The sequence below is a fragment of the Coptis chinensis genome, chromosome 1 (genome assembly GCF_015680905.1).
Source record: "Coptis chinensis isolate HL-2020 chromosome 1, ASM1568090v1, whole genome shotgun sequence".
Classification (NCBI taxonomy): domain Eukaryota; kingdom Viridiplantae; phylum Streptophyta; class Magnoliopsida; order Ranunculales; family Ranunculaceae; genus Coptis; species Coptis chinensis.
Genome location: NC_141456.1, coordinates 36,515,685 through 36,538,783, shown reverse-complemented (window position 1 = coordinate 36,538,783; position 23,099 = coordinate 36,515,685). Strand labels below are relative to the sequence as shown.

The 23,099-nt window shown below is 35.6% G+C and overlaps 1 protein-coding gene across 1 annotated transcript; it reads right to left on the bottom strand.

Annotated features, from left to right (window-relative positions):
* Window positions 1-4,289: 4,289 nt before the first annotated feature.
* Window positions 4,290-16,575, bottom strand: LOC147523780 (serine/threonine-protein kinase STY13-like). The gene is made up of 6 exons (XM_086599614.1): window positions 16,007-16,575; window positions 15,693-15,825; window positions 15,345-15,540; window positions 5,666-5,790; window positions 5,430-5,588; window positions 4,290-5,016 (listed from the first exon to the last, which is right to left on the bottom strand). Exons 1-6 carry the CDS (start codon window positions 16,135-16,137, stop codon window positions 4,702-4,704), a joined length of 1,059 nt encoding a protein of 352 aa, XP_086455740.1. The 5' UTR covers window positions 16,138-16,575; the 3' UTR covers window positions 4,290-4,701.
* Window positions 16,576-23,099: the final 6,524 nt, after the last annotated feature.

Below are 23,099 nucleotides of genomic sequence, written 5' to 3'. Positions count from 1 at the left end.
TACTACACACAGCTGGTGAGTTTACCTGATTTAGTTTGAGTTAATTAAATTATTTCTATTTCAAATTTTCCTAAAAGTTATGCTTATTTCTTCTAGCAATGTATCTGAACCCGAAGTACCAATATGCATTGAAGCTCGGATTCTCCACTCCCCACGTTAAAGCAGTTAGAGAAGTAGCAAAAGTGTTGTTTAGTGATGGTCACAAACAAGCAAAAGCATTGCATCAGGTAAAAATAAGAATATTGATATTCTCAAGTTAGAATTAGAATTTTACATTTATGCTGGGCCACTAACACTTTTGTCTATTAGATGATTTCGTTTTGGGATCAAGTTGGAGAATTTGGTTCACCTGTAGCGCAGGCTGGTATATCAATTTCACACCCTGGTAAGTGAAATATTTTTTGCATACTCTCAATCACTCAAATGCCTTGTCTATAGATAATTAATAGAGTTTTTTCGGTTTAAATAATGCAGCTGAATGGTGGCAGTTGTATGGTGGTGATACAGAAGAGCTAAGGGAGTTGGCGATCAAAATCCTCTCTCAAACAGCTTCATCATTTGGGTGTGAGTGCAACTGGAGCACATTCGGCCTAATTCACACCAAACTTAGGAACCATATTGGTGCGCCAAAATTGATGATGTTGGTGAAGGTCCACTACAACTTACGTTTGAAGGAAAGACGTGCACAAAATACAGATAATGATCAAATTATTGACCTCACCCAAGTATTTATGGATAGTGAACAAGTTGATCCATTGGTTGACTGGGTTATTGATAAAAATCTTTTAGCGCCAGTGTTGGATACGGAATCAGGTAGGCCTGACCCAGATGTTGAAGATATGGTCGACAGAGTAATAAGGAAGATGGCGATGCACCTAATTTCAGTTTGGGCCCCGAATTTGACACACCTCTCCAAACACAAGATGATTTGTCCGAGAACATCTCGGATGATGATGAGACACAGGAACCTAATAGTCATGATAGTAGCGGTGGTGGTGGTGGTGGTAATGATGATGGAGGTAATTTTAACGTTGAATTGCATGACTCAACTGATGAGGAAACTCCATTGGATCCACAATTATATGAGGTTGCAGCCATAAATAATAGTGGTAGAGGAGTTCTTAATGACAGTTCCCAAAGAAGGTACGGGCCAAGGCGTGGAAGTATTGGTCAAAGAAGACAACGAGGACACAATAGACGAGATGATGTTGATATTAATTCAGTTTCTTCTAATTTTGAAGGAATGAGTATAAGTTCAGGAACACACGACCATGACAATGAGATGGGTAGTGTTGGGGGATACAACCAATCAAAATGGATATTGGCCAGAATGAATGATGTTCAGTCACCCTGGGAGTAGTGCGTCATATGGTTCCTCACATGAATATTGGATGGGGGTTAATCAACAACCTTATTGTGCACCATAACCTGAACCAACATATGGACAACTCTATCCAAATTACGAATCTGTTGGAACTGCACTTGGATTTTTTGGATAGCGCCCAACGTATATTTACAGCAACACTCCTCGAATTGGAATTATGTTAGAATTTCCAACACATATATATGAGTGGCACGTTTGACAATTTCTCGATGGTGGGTATAACTCTGTATATACTTGTGCAGGGTATTGTGAAGCAGTTAGGATTAAAGAAACGAGTATGGAAGTTAAGCAGCCACGTCACTCGTTTATGTATTGATGTAACTTATTTATCCTGTTTTGTAATTTGAGGCTTTGAGTAAATTAGATTATGACATTATGATTAATCATTTGTCAATATTTTGATGGTTTTCTTGATAAATAAAGGTTGCTATTATGTTCGCTGATATATATATTTTTGAGATTTTTCGAGATTCCCAAGATTTTTGATATTTTTGACAATTTATACCAAATTGGAGATTTCTGAGATTTTCGAGATGAACGAGACATCTTGGTTTTTGGGTGGTCCGAGATCTCGAACAAGGTCGAGATTTTCTGCCTTGACAAACACAAAAAAACTTGCTAAGTCAATTTTTATTGGCCAGAATGAATGATGTGGACAGAAACAGAAACGAAAGTTAAAAGGCAAAATATCGCACAAAAACTAGGAAAAGAGAAACCCACGAGAATCCAAATTCCCAACCCAACCTTGTTCTTATGTCTTTCACCTTATGGTCCTTAATTGACTATTAATTCCATAAACTTAACTTTGGTTAAGAGGGGATTTGGGATTAGGATTTTAGACTCTTTTCATTAATATTTTGCATAGCCATAATTCATGATTCTTTTTTACTTTTACATTATCAAATTCTTAGCACATGGAATAATTTAGATTCAAAACAATCAACAATAAAAATGGGCAGAAACTTTTACATGTTTTAACATAACTTCATTATCCACTTCAATTTATAAGCTTTCAAGTACATCAAAGAGGTTTCAAATGAAGCTATTCAATTTTATTTTCAATTACAATGAATTCTATAACCCCATTAAAAAATTATTTAAAAAAAAAATTGAATCTACATTGAAATTAAATAATCCTTCTCTAAAAGAACTATTGGAAATATTATTCACTTTCCAAAATATTTAGATGATGTTTATGATTGGTTACTTCATATTAATTTAATTTAAAAAAATTTGAGAAGAGATTTGGAGTTTATGTTGAGTAGCTTCGAACATTGAGAAAAAATTAATAGAGTTGGCCACTAAAAAGAGAGACGAAGAAAATGAGATTTTTGTTTGTTTTTGTGTTTGTGTGATAATTTGGTTCACTTTATTTTTGGTTTCTGGCCACGTGGGGTAGTCGTCCCCTTGACAAAACCTACCTCACTCTAAATTTTCTAAATGCACAAGCACAACCAACGACTTTGTTAATGTCGCCGGAAGGCCGGAACCCTTTCCTCAAGTGAATTTACCATACTCAGTTGGGAACTAAATCAACTAATGGAATTGATGACATTTGGGGTCTATTGCACAGTTAAAGGGATCCATATTATCTAACCCATAAACAGTCTGCTGGCTGACAATCATTAGATGTATGGTTGGTCGCTTTGGATCATACTGATGTGACAATTGGCGGCAGCCCAGTTGCTTCTTAACTTTTTATTGGGAAGGAAAATGTCTTTTCTTTCTTCCTTTTCGGCTAACTTTGAAAGCAACACTGCAGTCTGCAACGTTGATGGGTTTGAAATTCTATTTGTTAACGGGATCTAACGGTTGAGATTGGTCGTAATGATTTATCAATTTGACTTTGTGTTTGGGGACTGAATTTAATATCGAATCCCTTGAACGAAGGAATCAAAGATTTGTCTGTCAAATTCTCAGTTTTTGTCTATGTTTGTGCAGTAGTACTCTTTGACGGGGCATGCTAATAAAGGTATCAAATCAAAAGGCACTTGGGAATTAGGAATCAGGAATTTGGGATTACAGTAAACAGTAATGCCGAATATGGCACCCATCTACTCGGTCTTAAAAATTTGCAATGCCTACCTTAAGAGGAAAGATGAGCTCCAATGGGGGGGGGTGTAAAATTACACCTCCACTTAGGCTTCACGTAGGTGCTATTAGGATTTTACACTTCTAATTGTATAGTATTGTATAGCTCATAAATATCTACACTCTATACTCTCCAATGGAAGAGTGTAAAAAAAAAAGATTTTAAATTCGGATGTCACTCCAAGTGACGTCCCTCTTTAATTTAAACTGGGACGTCATTCTCCGAGTTAAAAAATAAAGCTTCAAACGTGTGTTGAAGTGACGTCCGAGTTTTTAAGTTAAACATGACGTTATTTTAAGTGACATCTGGGCTTTTTATTAACTAATAGCGAGAGGGGGAATTCCCCACTCTCTCTCTATTAACTAATACACTATTACCTACGGTATAGCACCCCTATTAGAGAGAGTTTTTTTTATATTTGGAGTATAAAATTTCCACTCTATACGGTTTACACCTTCCATTGGAGATGCCCTAAGACGAGTTTGTGTTTACTTCATTTCAAAACACAAATATCACCAAGGTGTAAAATACTCCTCGCCTTACACCTCGCCGTAGTACCGAAAGACAGCCATCACATCAATAGTACAGGAATGACGACATTGTCGACAGTGAAGAGATCTTTTGGGACTTCCGAAGAGTTGAGGTGCTGACTGTCGAGTGGAAAAAATCAGAAGGGTGTTCTTTTAACATTTGTTGAAGATGCAACATTGAGGAAAACCCAAGTGCAATACGCTCATTACCTACTGTGTAGAAATAAAATTAGTAGGCTGAAGAAAATTTTAAACCAATGAATACAAAAAAATGAAGAACACATTTTCTTGGACGATAACTCTGTATTTATTTCAAGATGGAGGATTGCTACAAAAATGAAGTCATCCGACGATGTTTTCATTTTTCAAGAAAAAAGATTGGTCATCCGTGCTGTTTTCATTTCAGTTTCCCCTCATTCCCATACAGTGTTGGTTCTGGTTATAGAATAGGTAACTCTACTTCTGAGTCCCGACTCGGATCACATTGAAGTTATTATCATTAGAGCTATAATTAAGAAGGAAGATACAACTATGTAAATACAACATTACTATCAGATTCATAATGAAAGGATGCAACCTTTGGCAACCGAACAGAACGATCTGAGAAAAATAACTTTTTAGTGCAGTCGACTGAGCTTCTACAAAAGTATTTTTTGATCCTCCTGAGACACGAATTACTTTTCCATCTCTTGCAATCAGCAGCACAGGTTAAAGCAGAAAAAGAATCCTCTTGATTTGTTTTCTATCAATGCTTTGGGGGTTTCTCCCGTATCGTCGTGAACAGCCATCAGAGAGCTAGTACCTGGAGAATCTGGTGAGAAGACAGCATTCTTGGATATGAACATGTGAGAAGGGAACCTTGCTTCTGGCGGTGAATGGATACACAAATGGCTTTGGAGCATTTGCACTATTTGGCTGAAGTTGGGCCTCGCATTCGGGTCCTCCTTCCAACACGAAGTTATTACTAGAGCCAAATCCTCGGGAAGGTTTTCTGCACTTGGCCTCACATTCTGAAGTAGTTAAAAGTGAAGCAAGTTATTCAAATGTGAAGCCACAAGTCACAAAACTGATATGTACACATCTGAGTAGGGATCATCTGTGTTATTTAGACTAAGTTGAACTGATTGAATGAGGCACCATCCCTTGACCAGGTTCATTCTCAATTGTCATCAGATAGCTATGGTCATCTTATCCCATGTTTGTATCTAAAAGGCACTCACAACCAAAATGTATATTGTCCAGACATTTACTAGTATGTTCCTACTTGAACAAATTTGGTAAAAACGAAATTGCAGTTAACAGATTCAAAAGTTCATGAAATTTCGTCAATATAGGTGTTTCAGCATCCCATGTGTCGACATTTAACCATAATTTGGTACATTTGCTTAGAAGAATGCATTGCATAATTTGGATTAAGAATTACCTTGAAAGCAGCAGCATAGGCCGCCTGAAGGTTGGACATGCCTTCAAATGGCAAGCGATTATGCAGAAGTTCCCATAACACAATTGCAAAGCTGTAGATATCCACTTTATGGTTGTAATGTTTCTTCTCCCCATGCCTCAATGTGACTGTGCTGTACAACTGCCATATACATACAATTATTGATACTTCTTTACTAAACATTGAGATAAGAACTAGGCTGTTTAAATGAGAAGCACCTCTGGAGCCATCCAACGGTATGTCCCTGTTTCAGCAGTCATCATCTCTGTCAGTGACTCCTCTCTTGCTAAACCAAAGTCCACAAGTTTCACTGTTTTGTGGTCCTCAGTTAAAATCAAATTTTCTGGGGAAAAGAAAATGAGAAGAAAATATTCTGTCATTAAAATTAAATTTCGACTAAATGATATAGACCTTAAAGACTCATATAATTATGATATAGCATTACCTTGGTATGATCCAAAGAATCTCATTATACAGATACAAATTCTAGGTAATGCAAAAGATAATGAAAAATTTGGTTACTTTCAACAAGAAAAAATGACGAGCAAATCTAGTACGAAACAAAGTGCTGTGAAGTAGCCCTTTCACCATAAGAACCTTAAGAATGGATTTGCCACCAGCCAACTAATTAGTTAGAGAAGGCAAGTACTGCTGTATTACTGAAGGAAATTAAAGTAACAATATGGAAAACGTATGTGGTAATCCTTCTTTACCTATACAATTTTTTTTTTTGAAGAGGTATACGATCAATATATATATAAACTATATAAAAGATAATTACAATATAGGATGAGATATCCTACTAAGAACCATAAAATAAAAGACAACAACAAGGAAACACAGAAATACAACAGTGATTAGAGATCTCAGATGATATCCTCCCAAGAAAAAGCAAATGACCCGAATGGTATCTCCTTGAACTCCTTCCACCGCTTACACCAAAGGAAAAGCAATCCTTTGATGTGAAGAATCAAATGTACAACGTCAAGGCTTCTATCCTCGAAATATCTCCGGTTTCTTTCCAACCATATACCCCATAGTATCGCAAAGGGAATGATACTCCACAACGTTCTCTTAGTACGGGTGGTGGACTATAGACTAGACCACATCATCAAAAGATCACAAACAGATTGAGGACACACCCAAGAGATTGAACCAGATTGAATAAAATAGTTCCAAATGGCATAAGAAAAAGGGTAAAGGATAAGAGTATGAGCAACGGATTCTCCTGAATCATAGCAAAAATGGCAGAAATTAACAATTATCATTTTCCTTTTCCGAAGATTGTCAATGGTTAAAATTCTACCCAAAACCAAACACCAAGTGAAGAAAGAAACTCTAGACAAAATTTTAGCTTCCAAATGAAACTCCAAGGATAAACCATGTATGATAGGATATGAGGTTGGTTAGGTGAGGCAGCAAGGAGGGCTGAATACCAAGATCTAACAGTAAATATACCTTTGGCATCATGGGCCCAAACCTGTTGATCATCTTCAAGAGTGATATTAGGCAGAGACCCTAATCTTGCCATCAAGGTAGCCAAATCATCAATCTCCCAGTCATTGAACGTATGTCTGAGATCAATGTTCCATGAGACAGTACCATCTATCATAACAATAAAATCCCTAACCGGCTGATTCTTCCTGTCTGGCATGGCATATATATTCCCAAAATCCCTACTCAAGGCTCTATCCCCATTCCAAACATTCTCCCAAAATCTAACTATCCCCTTTGTTGACTTTATAAGAGATATTCTTTCTCTAGTCCTCCACTTCTTTCATAATCCCTTTCCACACTCCACACCCATAAGGGATTGTCACATCACGACTCTCCCACCCAAAAAGACTCAAACCATACCTGGAGACAATAATTCTCCTCCAGTCTCCCACTCTCAATACCGAACCTCCACAACCACTTACTCAAAAGGGCACGATTCATAAACTGGGTCTTCTTTATACCAATGCCACCTTGATCCTTAGAAGTACACACCCTATTCCAACTAACAAGATGGTAGTGATGTACCTCCTCGGAATCACCCATAAAAAATCTCTCGAAATCTTATCCAACCGCTTAGTAACACTCACTGGTGCTCGAAAGAGCGACATGAAATAAACGGGTAGACTAGACAAGGAACTCTTAATGAGAACCACTCTACCCCCTTTCGAGAGGTAACAACCTCTCCAAGAAACCAACTTGCGCTCATATCTCTCTATCACCGGATCCCAAATAGAAACACACCTATTCGCAGTGCCCAAAGAAAGACCTAAGTAAGACGCCGGAAGTACACCAGGAGAGCACCCCAAGACACTAGCAAGCTGAATTGCACTATTACTCCCTCCTATACAATACACCATGCTCTTAGCCTATGAAGCACCGATATGTCCCTAAGGGTGAAGTATCTGTGTCCGACACGGATACATCCCGATACGCGATTTGGAGTATCTGATTTTATAATTAATTTTTTAATTTCCGACATGCAGGGGACATGCGGGGGACTGTAATCTCACACATACAAGAATTTTTTTTGGAACTTCAATAAAAAAAAAACAAGTGAAATAAAATCCAAGTTAAGAAGAGATACAAGAGAAGAAAGATGAAATAAATCCAAGTTATACATGTAAGTTGCTGCTTAATATGTTTGAATTGGTCATTTTATGAAATAGAATTGCCATTTTAATTTGAATTTGGTGAAAAATGCTCAATTATATATATATATATATATATATATATATATATATATATATATATATATATATATTAGGTGTTCCGTTTACCACATTTTTTATACCATAGTTTATACTACACCCTCCTACAAAATGAGTTAAAGGCTAATAATTTGTGGATATAATCTACTAATCATAGATAGCATCTACACAAAAATTCATCTCATTTGAAAATCTCTATTCTAGTTAAAAATCATTGTCAACTTTGAATTTTTTTTAACGGCTCAGATTATTCGATTTTGCAATCATCTTTTGACATAGTTAAACATTATCAAATGAGTTGAAATTTTATAGAGGTGATCTTTATGGTTAGTTGAACACATCCACAAAAAACTAAGTTATAATTCGCGTTGTAGGTGAAGTTATGGGGCATGGTATAAACTATGGTATAAAAAGTATAGTAAACAGAACCTGCTCGTATATATATATATATATATATATATTCTAGTTAAAAATCATTGTCAACTTTGAATTTTTTTTAACGGCTCAGATTATTCGATTTTACAATCATCTTTTGACATAGTTAAACATTATCAAATGAGTTGAAATTTTATAGAGGTGATCTTTATGGTTAGTTGAACACATCCACAAAAAACTAAGTTATAATTCGCGTTGTAGGTGAAGTTATGGGGCATGGTATAAACTATGGTATAAAAAGTATAGTAAATGAAACCTTTCATATATATATATATATATATATATATATATATATATATATATATATATATATATATATATATATTCAAACGTGTCCATGACGTATCCGTGTCCTATATTTTTCAAAAATGTCATGTCCGCGTATCCGTGTCGTGTCGTATCCGTGTCGCGTATCAGTATCCGTGCTTCCTAGCTCTTAGCAATGTTGATCCTCAAGCTTGATACCGCCTCAAAACAAGTAAGAAGACCTCTAAGGTATCTAACTTGATTCCCCTCATTGCCCAAAAAGATGATTGTGTCATCTGCAAATTGTAAATGGGTGATCTTAATATTGTGTCTCCCCACAGAAAACCCTGACAAAACACCCCACTCATTGGCTCTTCGAATAATCCGACTCAAAGCTTCCATCACAATGAGAAAAAGGAAGGGAGATAAAAGATCACCCTACCTTAAACCCCTAGAACTCTTAAACCACTCTGCGGGAGACCCATTCACTAAGACAAAAAAAGACGTAGACGAAACACACTTACGGACCCAACTTCTCCAAACCTCTCCAAAACCCATCCGCCTCAACATATAATCTAAAAAAGACCAACTCACATTATCATAGGCTTTGGAGATGTCCACCTTACATACAATCCCAGGTGTCCAAGAACGAATCCTATCATCAATAGCTTCATTAGCAATTAGAACACCGTCAAGGATTTGTCTATCAAAAATAAACGCTCCTTGTTCTTACGAGGTAACCGAGTCAAGAACCTTTTTTAACCTCAATGAAAGAGCCTTGGAGATATCACACGCTAAACTAATAGTTTTATCGCCTTGGAGATATCACCTATACAAATTTTGATTTATCACACGCTAAACTAATAGTTTTAAGAATGCAAGTAAGGATGAGCTCTTATTTTGGACCACATAAGTATATACAATAAGACCAATTATTATTGATTACGCACAAGCACAAACAAGAAATGGGCTATATAAATTGTAAATGATTAAACAATTGCTAAATTCTTTTGTTTATTGCTTGGATTTTCAATTACTTGGCTGAATTGAGTTGGAATTAAAAATATAGGCAACCTTAGAGATGGTTTCCAGCTTCTACCCAAAGACACACAAGTAGGTGCCTACTCATACCGTGGAAAATCCAGACGTTGACACACAAAATATATATATATATATATATATATATGATTGTTGAAGGAATCCAAAGGAAAGGATCCATTGTCGTACAAAAATCATCAAGGACAAAGACTGTTGTCCAGTAGTAATAAGTGAAAAATAGTAGCCGCTTTTTGCATGGCTATTATGCGGTAGATCTGTTTTAGGGAATTCCGGATGTCCTAGCAAATCATCCCTGATGACTCCTATCGAAATATTTGTTCTTTTGATTCAAAATTCTTCATGTATATTCCTTCTGCAATCCCAGAACCACGCGTCAGACCACCAAAACCACCAAACACGTTCACAACATCAAAGAGTAATTACAGAACAAATGAAAGATTTTGAACATAGCAGGTGTCGACTAGCAAAGTCGGTAAAAACCTTTGGGTGATGATATCAGAAGTCTGGGGCTCGAACCCCGCCAGCATCAAAAAGTTACTGATCTCATTTAAAAACAGACTTACCAATCAACAAAAAAAAAAAAACCCCTTGTGCATGAAAGGCACAAATTTCATTTTGGTTGTACATCTGATTCATCGCTGACACTCGAGAACAATAGTTCAGGGTGCATTGTAAGGTAACTTGTCCTCCCTCCATAAGGTGAGGTACCCCACCCCACCCCACCCCCAAAATAAAAACGCAATAAAAGGCACACATCTCAATTTGTTTGAAAGAAAAGGTTTGAAATTTCATATACTTGTAGTAAAAGGACGGAAATTAATTAACATTTGTAATTTTAATTTATATAATTAAACATTAGAAATTGTACATATATATAAAGTTTATGAATAATAAAGTTTGGCGTTAGAAAAATGTTTTTTTAGTCGAATTCGTCTAAGAGTTTGTGTTCTATGCAAGGAACAAGGTTGTTGAACCCTAAAATCGACATAGGATTTGGAATTAGGTTCCAAGTCATATCTTGGTCATACATGACCATCACCATCGAAAAAGTTTAAAGTCAACCCAAAGATATAGGATACTATGACGATGATCCTAAGGAAAAATTCTTGATCATTCGCCTTGGTCTTTTGTAATAACCACGTGACTTAAGGTGGATTATGAAAACACGCTGCATGGATGAATAACCAAACAAGGTTCCAGGGTATAGATCGCTTCATATACAATCCAAAATATAATTCTTATGAACTGTATAGTTCTTAAAACAAAATATAAGAACGACTAAATTTTCTTTTCATAGAAAAAGAGAAAACAATACATTGACTGCAGACAAACGTGTAGCTCACCATTTTCATCCAAGACTTACCACTGTAGGTTTTCTTCATTTACCTTTTTTTTTGTCGGTATATACTAAAAATATAATTATGCTTACTAGACTATACAATCCAAGTAGCAAGAAGCCACTTTTCTTTTTACTCAACCTCATACAACTATCTTAAGTTCACCAAATTACAAAGACCTACTCAAGTCATAAATCCATCCAATTTCACATGAAGTTAAAAAATTTTACATCCTTAAACAAAGGATTAGCACAACCAATCGAATAGAACCTCCTTGACTTCCACTACCAACTTATGCAGATATATTTCTTTATGCTCAAAGATCCTCAATTTTCTTTCTTTCATAATGTCCACAATATCCCAGTTCCTCCATGTTTATTTTTTCGTGTTGCAACTGCATTTACTCCTTTTTTCCCAAGACTTGATGTGGAAGCTCCCTGTACTGGCACAGCCTTACACTTCCATCTGCCATCACACCCTACACAATGCTGAATCAAACTCAGTGTGATTAACTTTTTTGATGGTCTAATTACCAAGTATTACCCCCTCGGTGAGCTTCTCCTTGGACAACCACCGATACCATCAGATTAGCTTGTCCATAAGATTCCAGGACCTTCACCCGCTTAAACAACTTCCTTGTTCTTTTTTTAATGTAAGCTTTTTATCGTGCCCACACCCATTTCCACTTGCAATTAATCTAAAGTGCCCTGCTTCACACACTTCCAACAATCCATGCCAGTGATTTACCTTCTCTAAACTGTTCGAGTATGACTCATTCACTAAGGAGTGTTGGAAAGACTTCAAAGGATAGATGCAGCTTCAGGGCAGGACTCCTACTTTTTCAAGTCTCTTAATGTGTATTTCCCAAGAAATATTTTATTAGGTTTACTATGAAATTTCCAATTATGTCCAAAAAGTAATGTAAAGTGCCTTCATGAACCCATTATTTACGGAAATATGATATTTCATTAGATGGAGAGTTAATCAAGGTAAGAGAAACATAGTTTTCAGGGACATAGGTAGTTGATATACTTAGAACAGTGCATACTCCGTGTGACCCTAGGTCATTGATATAATTAGAACACTGCATACTCCCCGTGACCCTAGCATTAGGCTGTACCCTAACTAGGGTGATAGGTTGAACCATAAGACACGTTCTAGTAATGTACTCTTTATCAAAACCATGAAGGAGAGCGAAACACTCACACTCTCAGATCGCGATCTGAGAATTCCAATCTGTGTTACCAGTACCACTGAACTGTATTATTGTAGTATTGTTGTTAGATTTGAACCAATAGAAAGGATATGGCTTACGCACATAAGAGAGACCAAGTGAAGAACTCAATAGATAGCAAAACTAGCAAGTCAAACTTAGTAATGAACTCAATAGACAGAAAATAGCAAATCAATGGTGAAGGTAAATTTCTTCAAAATCTATGGAACAATAGTCGTATTCATCTACTTCATATCCAGGGAGTTTTCCTACCGCAGTTTAAAGTATTTTCTCTCTATCTTTTTCCTCTTACACTGGATACAAAATCCTGAAGCTAAGACAGTTTGCTATAAAACACATTAACACCCTTAGCTGTCACCATCTCTCCATCAATCCAACCCTTTTCATCCTTTGTGTTTAGCACTTTGATAGTATTTAGGTACTTAAGAAGGGTGCACTCTCTAGTTGGTACCCAGTATTCAGAGCCCCAGTATTGAATTTTGAGACATGCTATTTACTAAGTCAATCTTACTTTTCAAAAGAACTACATGTAGTTATTAATTACTTATGAGCCTGAGTTGCATTTTTATTGTTAAAAACAAATTAGTTGTGTGTGTGTTTCGAGGACGCCATAACTGTTAAATGGGGTCGGCTATTGCCACTACATAACAGAATATGCATTTCGACTTTTGGGGCAACTTCACATCTTTAGCACTCCACAGTTTAGTTCACACATTTCCTCGAGATTCAGTTAGCTAATGCATTATCGGAGGGGTTCTAGGGACATATGTTACAAAACACGTAAACAAACTTAAAATCGTTAAGGCATTTATAACTTTTAGATTAGCCTATTTATTTGTAGAAATGATCTCCTAACTACTTTAAACATTGTCACAAAAAATTATTCAAATCCAAAACTTATAACCCCATCAAATGTATTAGTCAAATTAAGAATTGTGGATTGTTCAATTTCACGATTATTGATACTATAATTGGCAAGTTTAGAATATTTTGATTTTTTGTGACAATGTTTAGAATAGTTAGGAGATCATATCTACAGAAAATTAGGCTAATCTAACACTTATAAATGCCCCAACGGTTTTGAGTTTGTTTACGTGTTTTTTTAACATATGTCCCTAGAACCCCTCCCATACATTATATGCAAGAAAATCTTCCAGACCTTTATCTAATACACATGCCAAGCAGTCTCAGAATAATTAGAACATGTGAGAGGACAGACAAACAAAAAGATTGGCTCTTCCAAGAGAGTCTTCACTTTAATTTCTAGTCCTCAAAGATGATTGATTAATTCTAGTAATATCTTAGGCTAGAGACAATCTTCAAAAAATTCCAAAGAATAAGCGCAAGTTTGCAATATCAATAAGAATAACAGTAAGGTTGGTCAAACTTTTGTCTGTCAACAAGTTTCCATCATGTTTGGATATATTTTACTCGCAAGGTAACAAAATAAGTATGGACTATGAATCAGAAACTCCACAAAACCAATAGATAAATTGCTATCAAGGTGAAAGTCAAACATTGCTCTTCTCCTTGCAGGTTCTTCCACCAGGATAAAGTAACAAATAAAAAATTAAAATAAAATCTATAAAATGGAAAGCCAAAGATTTTTCTTCAAAAAAAGCAAAACATTGTTCTATTCCTTGATAAAATGGAAATTTATTAACAAAACAAAGTAACCTAATCAATCATTCCCACCAAGCCACAAAAGAATTAAAAAAGAAAAAATACCATTTGAGTTCCTTAAATAATTTGGACCATAAATGAATCCAGGGCTTGATTAATAGAACAACCTCTTTGTGTAAGCTTATATGCTTCCAAAATGATGTCGATTCCATCCAACCAGATGCCCTACAATATTGGTTATCAAATCCACAACTTTAAGCTTGAAAGATCGGTTAGAAAAAGGGAATAAGAGCCAAAGACGGTTATCAGAGGAAGAGGAAGGAACAAGACCCACCCACTTTAAACATGACAAGAAAGAATGGTCAATCCAGCTATCCAAGGAAGAATTCTTCTCCTTTGAAAGGAAACTCAAAGCAATCTTTTCTCTTATTCTGTTTTTATTTTTCTTTTTCTTTTCTTTTAAAAAAAAATAAGTAAAGTTTACTTAGGATGTAGATGAGCTATAAATGTGATAGAGAATCTCACTTACAGGGTGCAACAAGTTATAAACTGGAGGAGCAGACACCTCCCAAGGTTTAATGCCCATTCTAAAGGCTACATTAATAAAAATACACCCCTATGACGACCCAATTACAAACTCCATACTACTACATTCCAAATGTTAGCCAAGAGATCCCAATATTCTTCCCTACCGCTAGCAGCTATGCCTAGCAACAAAGAAGTCAGAATAATTGTACTTTGAATCTTCAAATCAACCCCAGTATCTTTGTAAAGGAAAGTTATCATGATAACCAATGGAGGGTTCATGTCTATCTCTCTGCCTATGTTCTTTGAAGAGTACATTAATCTCTGTAAGAACTCTTACTAAACTGTACAGTACAGATACTACATCATAACTGTAGTAATGATTAAACAAGAAATACAATGCAATATCAAATTTGGGAGATGAAAAATTCTAACCCCATTTAAACATATGTATCTAACAAGAACGGTGTGGAGCCCACCCTTCCATAATCTCTTCACTCTCAGACGTGGACAATCCAGTACTATATGAGCCAAATGATATTTAAGTAAGTTACATTAGGTCATTGTTGAAATCTATACTAGACTGGGACTTTTGAAACCCAAGTTCAGCGGAAAAGCAGAAGCTCTTGAAGCCTAATACAATAGGTGCTGAGGTTATACAAGAAAAAGTATAAAACTAGGTCTCAAATGATCAAACAACAGCAATCAATGGAAAATATGACCGGGAAATTACCAGGTTTTAGATCACGGTGGATGATCCCATGTGAATGCAAACACTCCATTGCCTGAGCAATATCCAATGCAAAACCAACTGCCACACGAGTGTCCAAGCTCCTGGGCCGCAAGCTCACCAAGTATTTGCGCAATGTACCACCTGATAAAAGCTCTGTTACTATCACCATGGCAGGTTCTTTACAAGCCCCAATAAACTGTCCGTTGACGCAATATAACCACCGTTAGATACATTACCAAACCCAACTGAATACTATATATATATACACACAACATGCTAAGATAACATATGCACATTTGCAACAATATTCAATTTCTAATTGCACAGAAATAAAAAAAAAAAAAAAACCTTGGCTAAGTTCTTGTGTTGTACTTTAGACAACATTTCGACCTCTCTTGCAAATTGGGCTTCCTTCTTTGCAACCTCTTCTGGTGTCTCTCCTTTATGAATAATCTTAATTGCGACACTCTGGTTTTTATATCTGAATCCAATAAAACCACAAGTCACATACTTACACAACAAGCTTATAAACCAAGTAACTCGCAATTAAGGCAATGCTGCCCATACACATTAAGATCCAGATAAATCATAAATGTAACCAATTGTCAATAAGTAAAACCAAACATAACTGAAAAAAAAAACTAGAATTTTAACTAACTTACTTGCCCTCATAAACTTTGGCATGTGCCCCTTCACCAATTTTAGGTCCTACAAACAAATTCTTCGGGTCAACTAACCACTTAGCATCCACTCTAAACTCATGAACCGAGTAGAACCCATTACTTGACTCCATTTTGACCTTTAACAACAAAGGTCAAGATCTACCATATATACTCACCAACCAACTTCAATACCCATCACTTATTTTTCACTAACTTAACATAAAAACACACTCTTTTTTTTTCTCTCCAACATCACACATACAACTAAAATACTTCAAATTTGCTTCTCAAATAACTCAAAATCATTGAGATCTGTACTTAAAACAACTTATTAACTAAACTCCCCAAGTTCAAATAACCTCTCTTTTTTTACCAACTATATTGAAACTAGCTTATAAAGCTTCATTTTGAGTAGAAACAGAGCAGAGTAAGAAAGTGGGAAAAAAAAAACAAGTAAAGGTGTTGAAGGAGGTTTGATGGTATTGAGAAATGGGGATGTGATGGTTTTGAGAAGAGAGAGAAATGAATGAAAAAAAGAGGCAAGCTAAGCTTAATAGATAGATCACAATAAGATCACAGTCGACAAAAGGATATTTATCTTTATAGAGGTAGATTCTAGTACACCAGGAGTGATTTTGTAGAATGTAGTTATGCGTCCAACGTTCATAATAAGACAAATCTTACATGCCTACATGTGTCGTTCGTACAACATAGATGCGAGTACGTAAAGTATACCAAACACAAATTGAGGTGGCGTTTGGAGAGAGAGTGTTTTCGTGTTCAGGCAAAAAAAATAAGAGTGTTTGTGATGAAGCGGACAGACAGACAAGTGGGTTTTGGACTTTCTTTTTGACATATATATATATATATATATATGTATATAACTGATTAATGATTGATGGAGTTTGTGTTTTAGAAATAGAAATATATATAAGAATGAGTGCAGAATCCTGACATTGGTAGTTATGTGTATAGTAGTTTGGCACTCAATTGCATTGAGTACAATGATGGGACTAACATGGACTTTTTCTTTTTTCAGACAAACAGTGTGGGAGGCCACGTGTACACATGAATTGTGTCCGTAGCAATGTCGCATACAAACAAACCACTCACTTGCAAAGGTTCGATTTACTAATTATTAGTCTGGTTAATGAAAATATAAAATGGTATTTAGAATGGTAAATTTTGGTGGTGGATAATTGGATATGGTGTGCATGAATTTTTATGTCTTGCTATTTGTGTATTGGTGAACAGAATAAATGACGAAGACAAACGTACGAAAAAATCAATTTTGCCATAATAGGGCGTGTAGACTCTGAAACTATGCCACATTTGGAGTCTCTCTACTCATTATTATTTTTTGGTAAAGCTCTACTCATTATTCATTTGCTTACAAATTACATTCAAGTTTTACAATCTAACCAAAACACACACGCCAAAGAGGAAAAGACAATTAAACACCGTCAGTCTTAAATGCATGGCCACCAAATAACATGTTCAGTGTCTTCCAGATCCATATCTAACAGTTCACACTTCACACGATACGAATACAAATCCCACAATCTAAACGTTTTTTTATACTTGCCTTAATAGTATACTGGATCATATTTCGGTTAAGTTAATCTTAAATTTTAAAATCTTTAAACACCCAGCAAATTAATGTTTTCCAGGCCCACGTCACACGTGCACTCACCACATTGTATCATACAAAGTACTCTACGAGCTCATTTCTATATTATAATTATCTGATGGAATTTAAACTGTTAAGAACAAGTCGTGCATCTGATTAATAAAGTTAATCCATACTAATGTCAATGAAAGCCTTCATATTATAGTCTAAGGTAAGATTTAGATTTCAGCATCTCCTCTTCATATTCAACGCGGTTTTTCTTTGTAAGTTTGAAACTTTCATGAACAAATAAACCAGTGTTGACGTGAACTGTGAACATACACACACTTTTTGCAGTTTTTAAGTCTTGATTGAAAACTACTAATCCGACTTTTATAAGGTTTGAAATCTTCGAAGATAATTGGTCTTCCACTGGTGTACATGTGGGTTTATTTAATTTCATAACATTTCTAGATCAATCATCACATGTGTTTCCACATATTATGGTTTGCTGTTGCACATGTATCTTATTAATATTCAGACGTGTTAAATATCGTACAAACCTCAACAAATCACTGATAACCACGTCCAAACAGCTTGACATAGAAGTGGGAAAAAATTCGTCTTGAATTGAAAAATAGTGTAGGAAAAAGGGGTACATGGCCAAAATGGGAAGATGTTTTAGCATTTCTTTTGAAGCTAAGTAGTGCTAAAGATCACAGAACATCATATAAAATATACAAGTGAACAACTAAAGTGCTTTGACTCTTGTTACCACCTTCGTAAGATGATAGGCGTATGATAGGTAAGACCTGGTGTGGTTTTATCTAAATGGTCCAGATCTCAGATCTATCATCTGCAAGTAAGATCTCCTAGTCGTAACAAATGATGACAAATGATGATCGGGTACAAAAGGGCGTCCCCCGGTATCATTTTGTTTCATAATAGTTTTGGTTAAGGGTCAGGTTAAGTTTCTTTTGCTATGAATCATTAATCATTTTATTCAACGGGGAATGCCAGAATCGGACGTCAAATCAGCGAACATACTAGTTTTACATACTAGTTTTGGGCGATGAAAATATTTACCACTAATTTATTCCACATTAGAACGTAGGACCCACTCACTAATGTCGGCCAAAAAACATAAATTTATTGTGCTACTCTTTTGCTTTTCTCTCGATAATACCGTTTTATCCTTTTTACTAACAGGTATAATTATTGAATCTTTTCTTATTAAGACTTCATCTTATTCTCTCTCTAGCCATCATTTTCTGTATTTTGTTAGAAAAGAGGACTTCATCTTCATCTCCCTCTTCCACACATTCCAATCCAATGAAGTTCATTGCTATGAATCATTAAGTTTTCTCTCTAGTTTTTTCCTATAATTTCCACATTCATTAGGACCCTTCAAATTGTCTCTATATTTATCTCCTTTATTTCTAATTATTTTCCCACACTAATTATTTTCCCACACATGCTTTTTTGGAGAATCGTAACAATTACCCCATCATTTTTCCCCGCCAATTCCCCTACGATTTGCTTTATGTTTCTTTCCCACAAAAATGTTGTTAGAGCAGGGTAAAGAAAATCATTTGAAGGAAAAACAATTTCTTTGTGTTCCTGGTAATTTTCAATCATTTGAAGGTATTGATAACAAGTTTTAAGTTTTCAATTTGATAATGAAGTTTGAGTAAATAATGTTTTTGGTTTTGATTATCATGTTTGGCCCCTAATCATGTTTTAGATATGGATGTGTGAGAAGACCAGTACATGTTTTCGTATATCACTTAATAAATCTCGTAGCTTTGGTATTAGACATCACTTGATCTCTCCTACTAATGTACTTAGAGGTGTTAGTAAAAAAAAAAAAAAAAAAAAGATTTGTTAGCATATATAGGTTTTTCACAATCCTTGGCACAGTTCTGGTAACATCCCCATTGTTGTGCACAGCGTATATAGGTTTTCACAATCTTTGATGGTGTCGTTATCAGCTTATATAATGTTGTACACAAGCTGCTTACAAACAAGTTAATAATTGTAAATTAAAAAGTTGTTATGTGTAAAATATATATGTAGATGTTGTTGGACTGTACTATTTAGTGTCTAAAATAGGTTATACAATATAGTCTCCTATTGCCAGTGTTCATGAGACTGTTCAATTCAGTTTCGTTGTATGGCTTATGTGGTATATAATAATAGAAGTATAGTGTAGTACTGTTCGATCGATTGTTTCTTTTTATTCGGTGCCAACAATTTGATTTATCTCGGATTTGTGTGTAGAATTTGATGATTTTTGCGAAGGGAAGAGTTCTGTGAGGGATTTTTATAAAAAGGAGAAAGCGAACAAGTGGTGGAGATGGAATGTAGAGTGTGGAACTTTTGATGAATACTGGCTAGTAGGCAAGAGTTCTGTGGCGCTAGTAGCTTATGTGAATAGTCATAGTTTTAAGCATTTCTTGAAATGGCATCCCTAGTCACCAAAGTGCCGAGATATAGATATTTTGGCTCATTTGTGGGAGATTTTTATTGTGACGGTGAATAAGTTGTACAACTTCAAGCTGGATATGAAGGTGGTGGTTACTAAAGAATTCTACAAGCTGGTTGTGGACATAGATTTGTTGAGGTCCTAGGGATTTGACGTGAATTTCATGGCTAAATATCTGTGGGAAATGATATGCAATTGTGAGAAAGTTTTTGAGGGGTACATTTTTTGTATAGAGAGGAACCTTCGGAGCCTAAATGTACCTTCTTTTGAGTTTGTTGTTTGGTATGGCAAGATCGAAAGTAAGCACAAGTCTCTGACATTAGAGAAGTTGCGGTGCCTACAAGTTTTAACAGTGTCTATTGGGTAAATGTCCTGTTGGTCGTTTTGGATCAGAAGTAGATTCTGTTAGATTTAAGTTATCTTGTGTGGCCCGAAATGTCAGAATGGCATTGATAATGGAGTTTCTTCGTTCCCCAGATTTTGTTTCGGCGTTTAACTTTCTTGGTGGTTTCGATAGTCTAGAAGAATTTTCATTCTCTGCACCCCATCCAGAGCGTACACCACAACCATATCTCCCACCACCCCCTACTGGAAGGATGGTAATTTCTATGCCCTTGTGACATTACAGAGTCGCGTCGTATAGGTTCAATATTATGTGTTGTTGTAATTTGCACTTGGTTATGATTGTTATAATTTATTGTTAATTCTTGCAGTCGATGAAAAGAAAATATTATGAGACTAATTCAGAGATGAGTATTGCCGAGGAGATTGAATTTGATATTTTTTTGCTTTCGAAAAGACCAAGACTAGGAAGTGTGCAAGGCGTTTGGTATCCTGCGAAGCCAAAAGAGATGTGCATAAGTTATGTTCTCCCCTGTGGAACAGTGGAAGTGGAGTTGTACGACGAGTTTAAAGTTTAAAAAGATGATTGACGTCGTAAGCGAAGTTTAAGCTTAATGTTTTGGTAATCCGCATGTTGTAATGTAATTTCTGTCATTATATAATCATAATGTTAGTATAGTGTCGTGGGTTATCTATTTAATGTTATACTAGTAAACATTGTTGAATTATGTGCATATGACAACCTAGTTTTGTGTTGCTGAAAGGACCAATTTTGATAAGAGCGTTCATGTTTAAACAACAATTTAATGTTGAAAGCACTGCTTATTGTTTTTAGTTTTGTACTCCAATTTTTGAATTTGCAAATTAGTACATATTGAGGATATTGTTCCATTGAAGAAAGAAGAAACAGGAACCGCAAATTACTTTGTAGCAATTTTAAAAGGGAAAACGGAAAACAAACAATCGATCTATACCTTTAATGAAACTTTAATGAGTTGATGTAGAAGAGATCCGATAATCTTCGATTTCCTTAGCTGAATTGAGTGAAAATTTTTGAATAAACTCATCGTCACTGCCACTGTCACTGCCAAAACAACAACAATTGTCACTGTCACCCTCGTGGAGTGAATCAGAATATGTCGATTTTGGTGAAACAAACAAACAAAAACCAAATTTCGGATTGCAGTTACGTACTCGTATTGGGGGAATGGCATTCAAACCGAAGAGCTTGAGGTCCATGTGTTGGATGGTTTGCACACAAGACACTCCAAATGAATTTTCATTTGTTTATTTTGCAAGTATATACCGGTACCGGTACCAGCGCCCTTTTAAATGAACCCGGCTTTTAAATGGACTAGTCTGCTGTTTACGGACATGAGTCTTGAACACTTATATAGTGTCGGTAACAGCTTATATAGTGTCTTTACAACCTTTTGTAATTTACGCTTATTAAATCTTTAATTTATGCTTATATATGACACTATGTAAGCTCTGAACGACATAATATAAACTGAGAAAGACACTATAGAACATGTCCGTAAACGGACGTCCGTTTAAGAACTGGGCTATTAAACTAATATAAGTTCAGATTGAGAATGGGCCTTCCCTGTGTAAATGGGCCATCCTATAGTTATTAGGGCTCTACTGTTTTTAAGCCAATCTCAGACCATATAAAACCAACCTCAAACTTAACATTGTCTTCCCCTCACAACCTCATATCTCATTTACTTTCGGTGTAGATCCATACAGTAGGGAGAGAGAGGGTGAGAAGAATTCGGTAAAAACAAAACTTTGGTCCTGAAGTAAGAGAAGAAGAGGTTGCTACTAATTAAGGCAGCGACTATTTATGAGAACAACGTGTCCAGATCTCCCGGTATTTCAGTAAAAATTTCATTTTTTATGGCAAGCTAAATTTTATTGATTTGTTACCACAATTTTGTAGTCATAAATTTAGTCCAAAAGATTTTGTAAATAATATTTGAAGTGATTGTCCACATTTTGTTGAAAGTTTAACTTAATAACTAACTTCCCCGTTCAAGAAATGCAGAAAACAAACTATGATACGTATAATGGAATGTATATAACACAATTGATGTTCTTGAAAAAAAACAGTGAAAATGGTGAGGAGAGAGAGAGAGAGAGAGAGAGAGAGAGAGAGAGAGAGAGAGAGAGAGAGAGCTTAGTTGTTCGAGATGTTTATCTTTTTACTTTTCATTATTATTTTGTTTAATTATTGTTATTATTATTAGAGCAGTGAGTGAATGTCCTATGACGCTTCATTGTCACCCAACTAAATAAAATCCTTCATACTCGAATTTCATTCTGCACTACTTTTTCAGTAGCATTACATTCCATTTCTCTAAATCTCATGGCAAAGTTCTGCTACGCAGTCATTAGAGGGTGGCAACCAGGTATATACAGGCACTGGAGTAGCTGCAGGGACTAGGTAACTGAAATTCTCTCCCTCTAATATTTTTCGAACCGAATTCTCATAATTCCGTTTACTTTCTAAATCCCTTAGTACACAGGACTGTGAACCATTTTCGCGAACAGGTACACAAATTTGCTAGCCAAGACTACATTGGATGTAATTCTATCAAAGAGGCGGAGTTACTGCTTAGAAATAAAGGAATTAACAATTACTACAATGAGTTCAA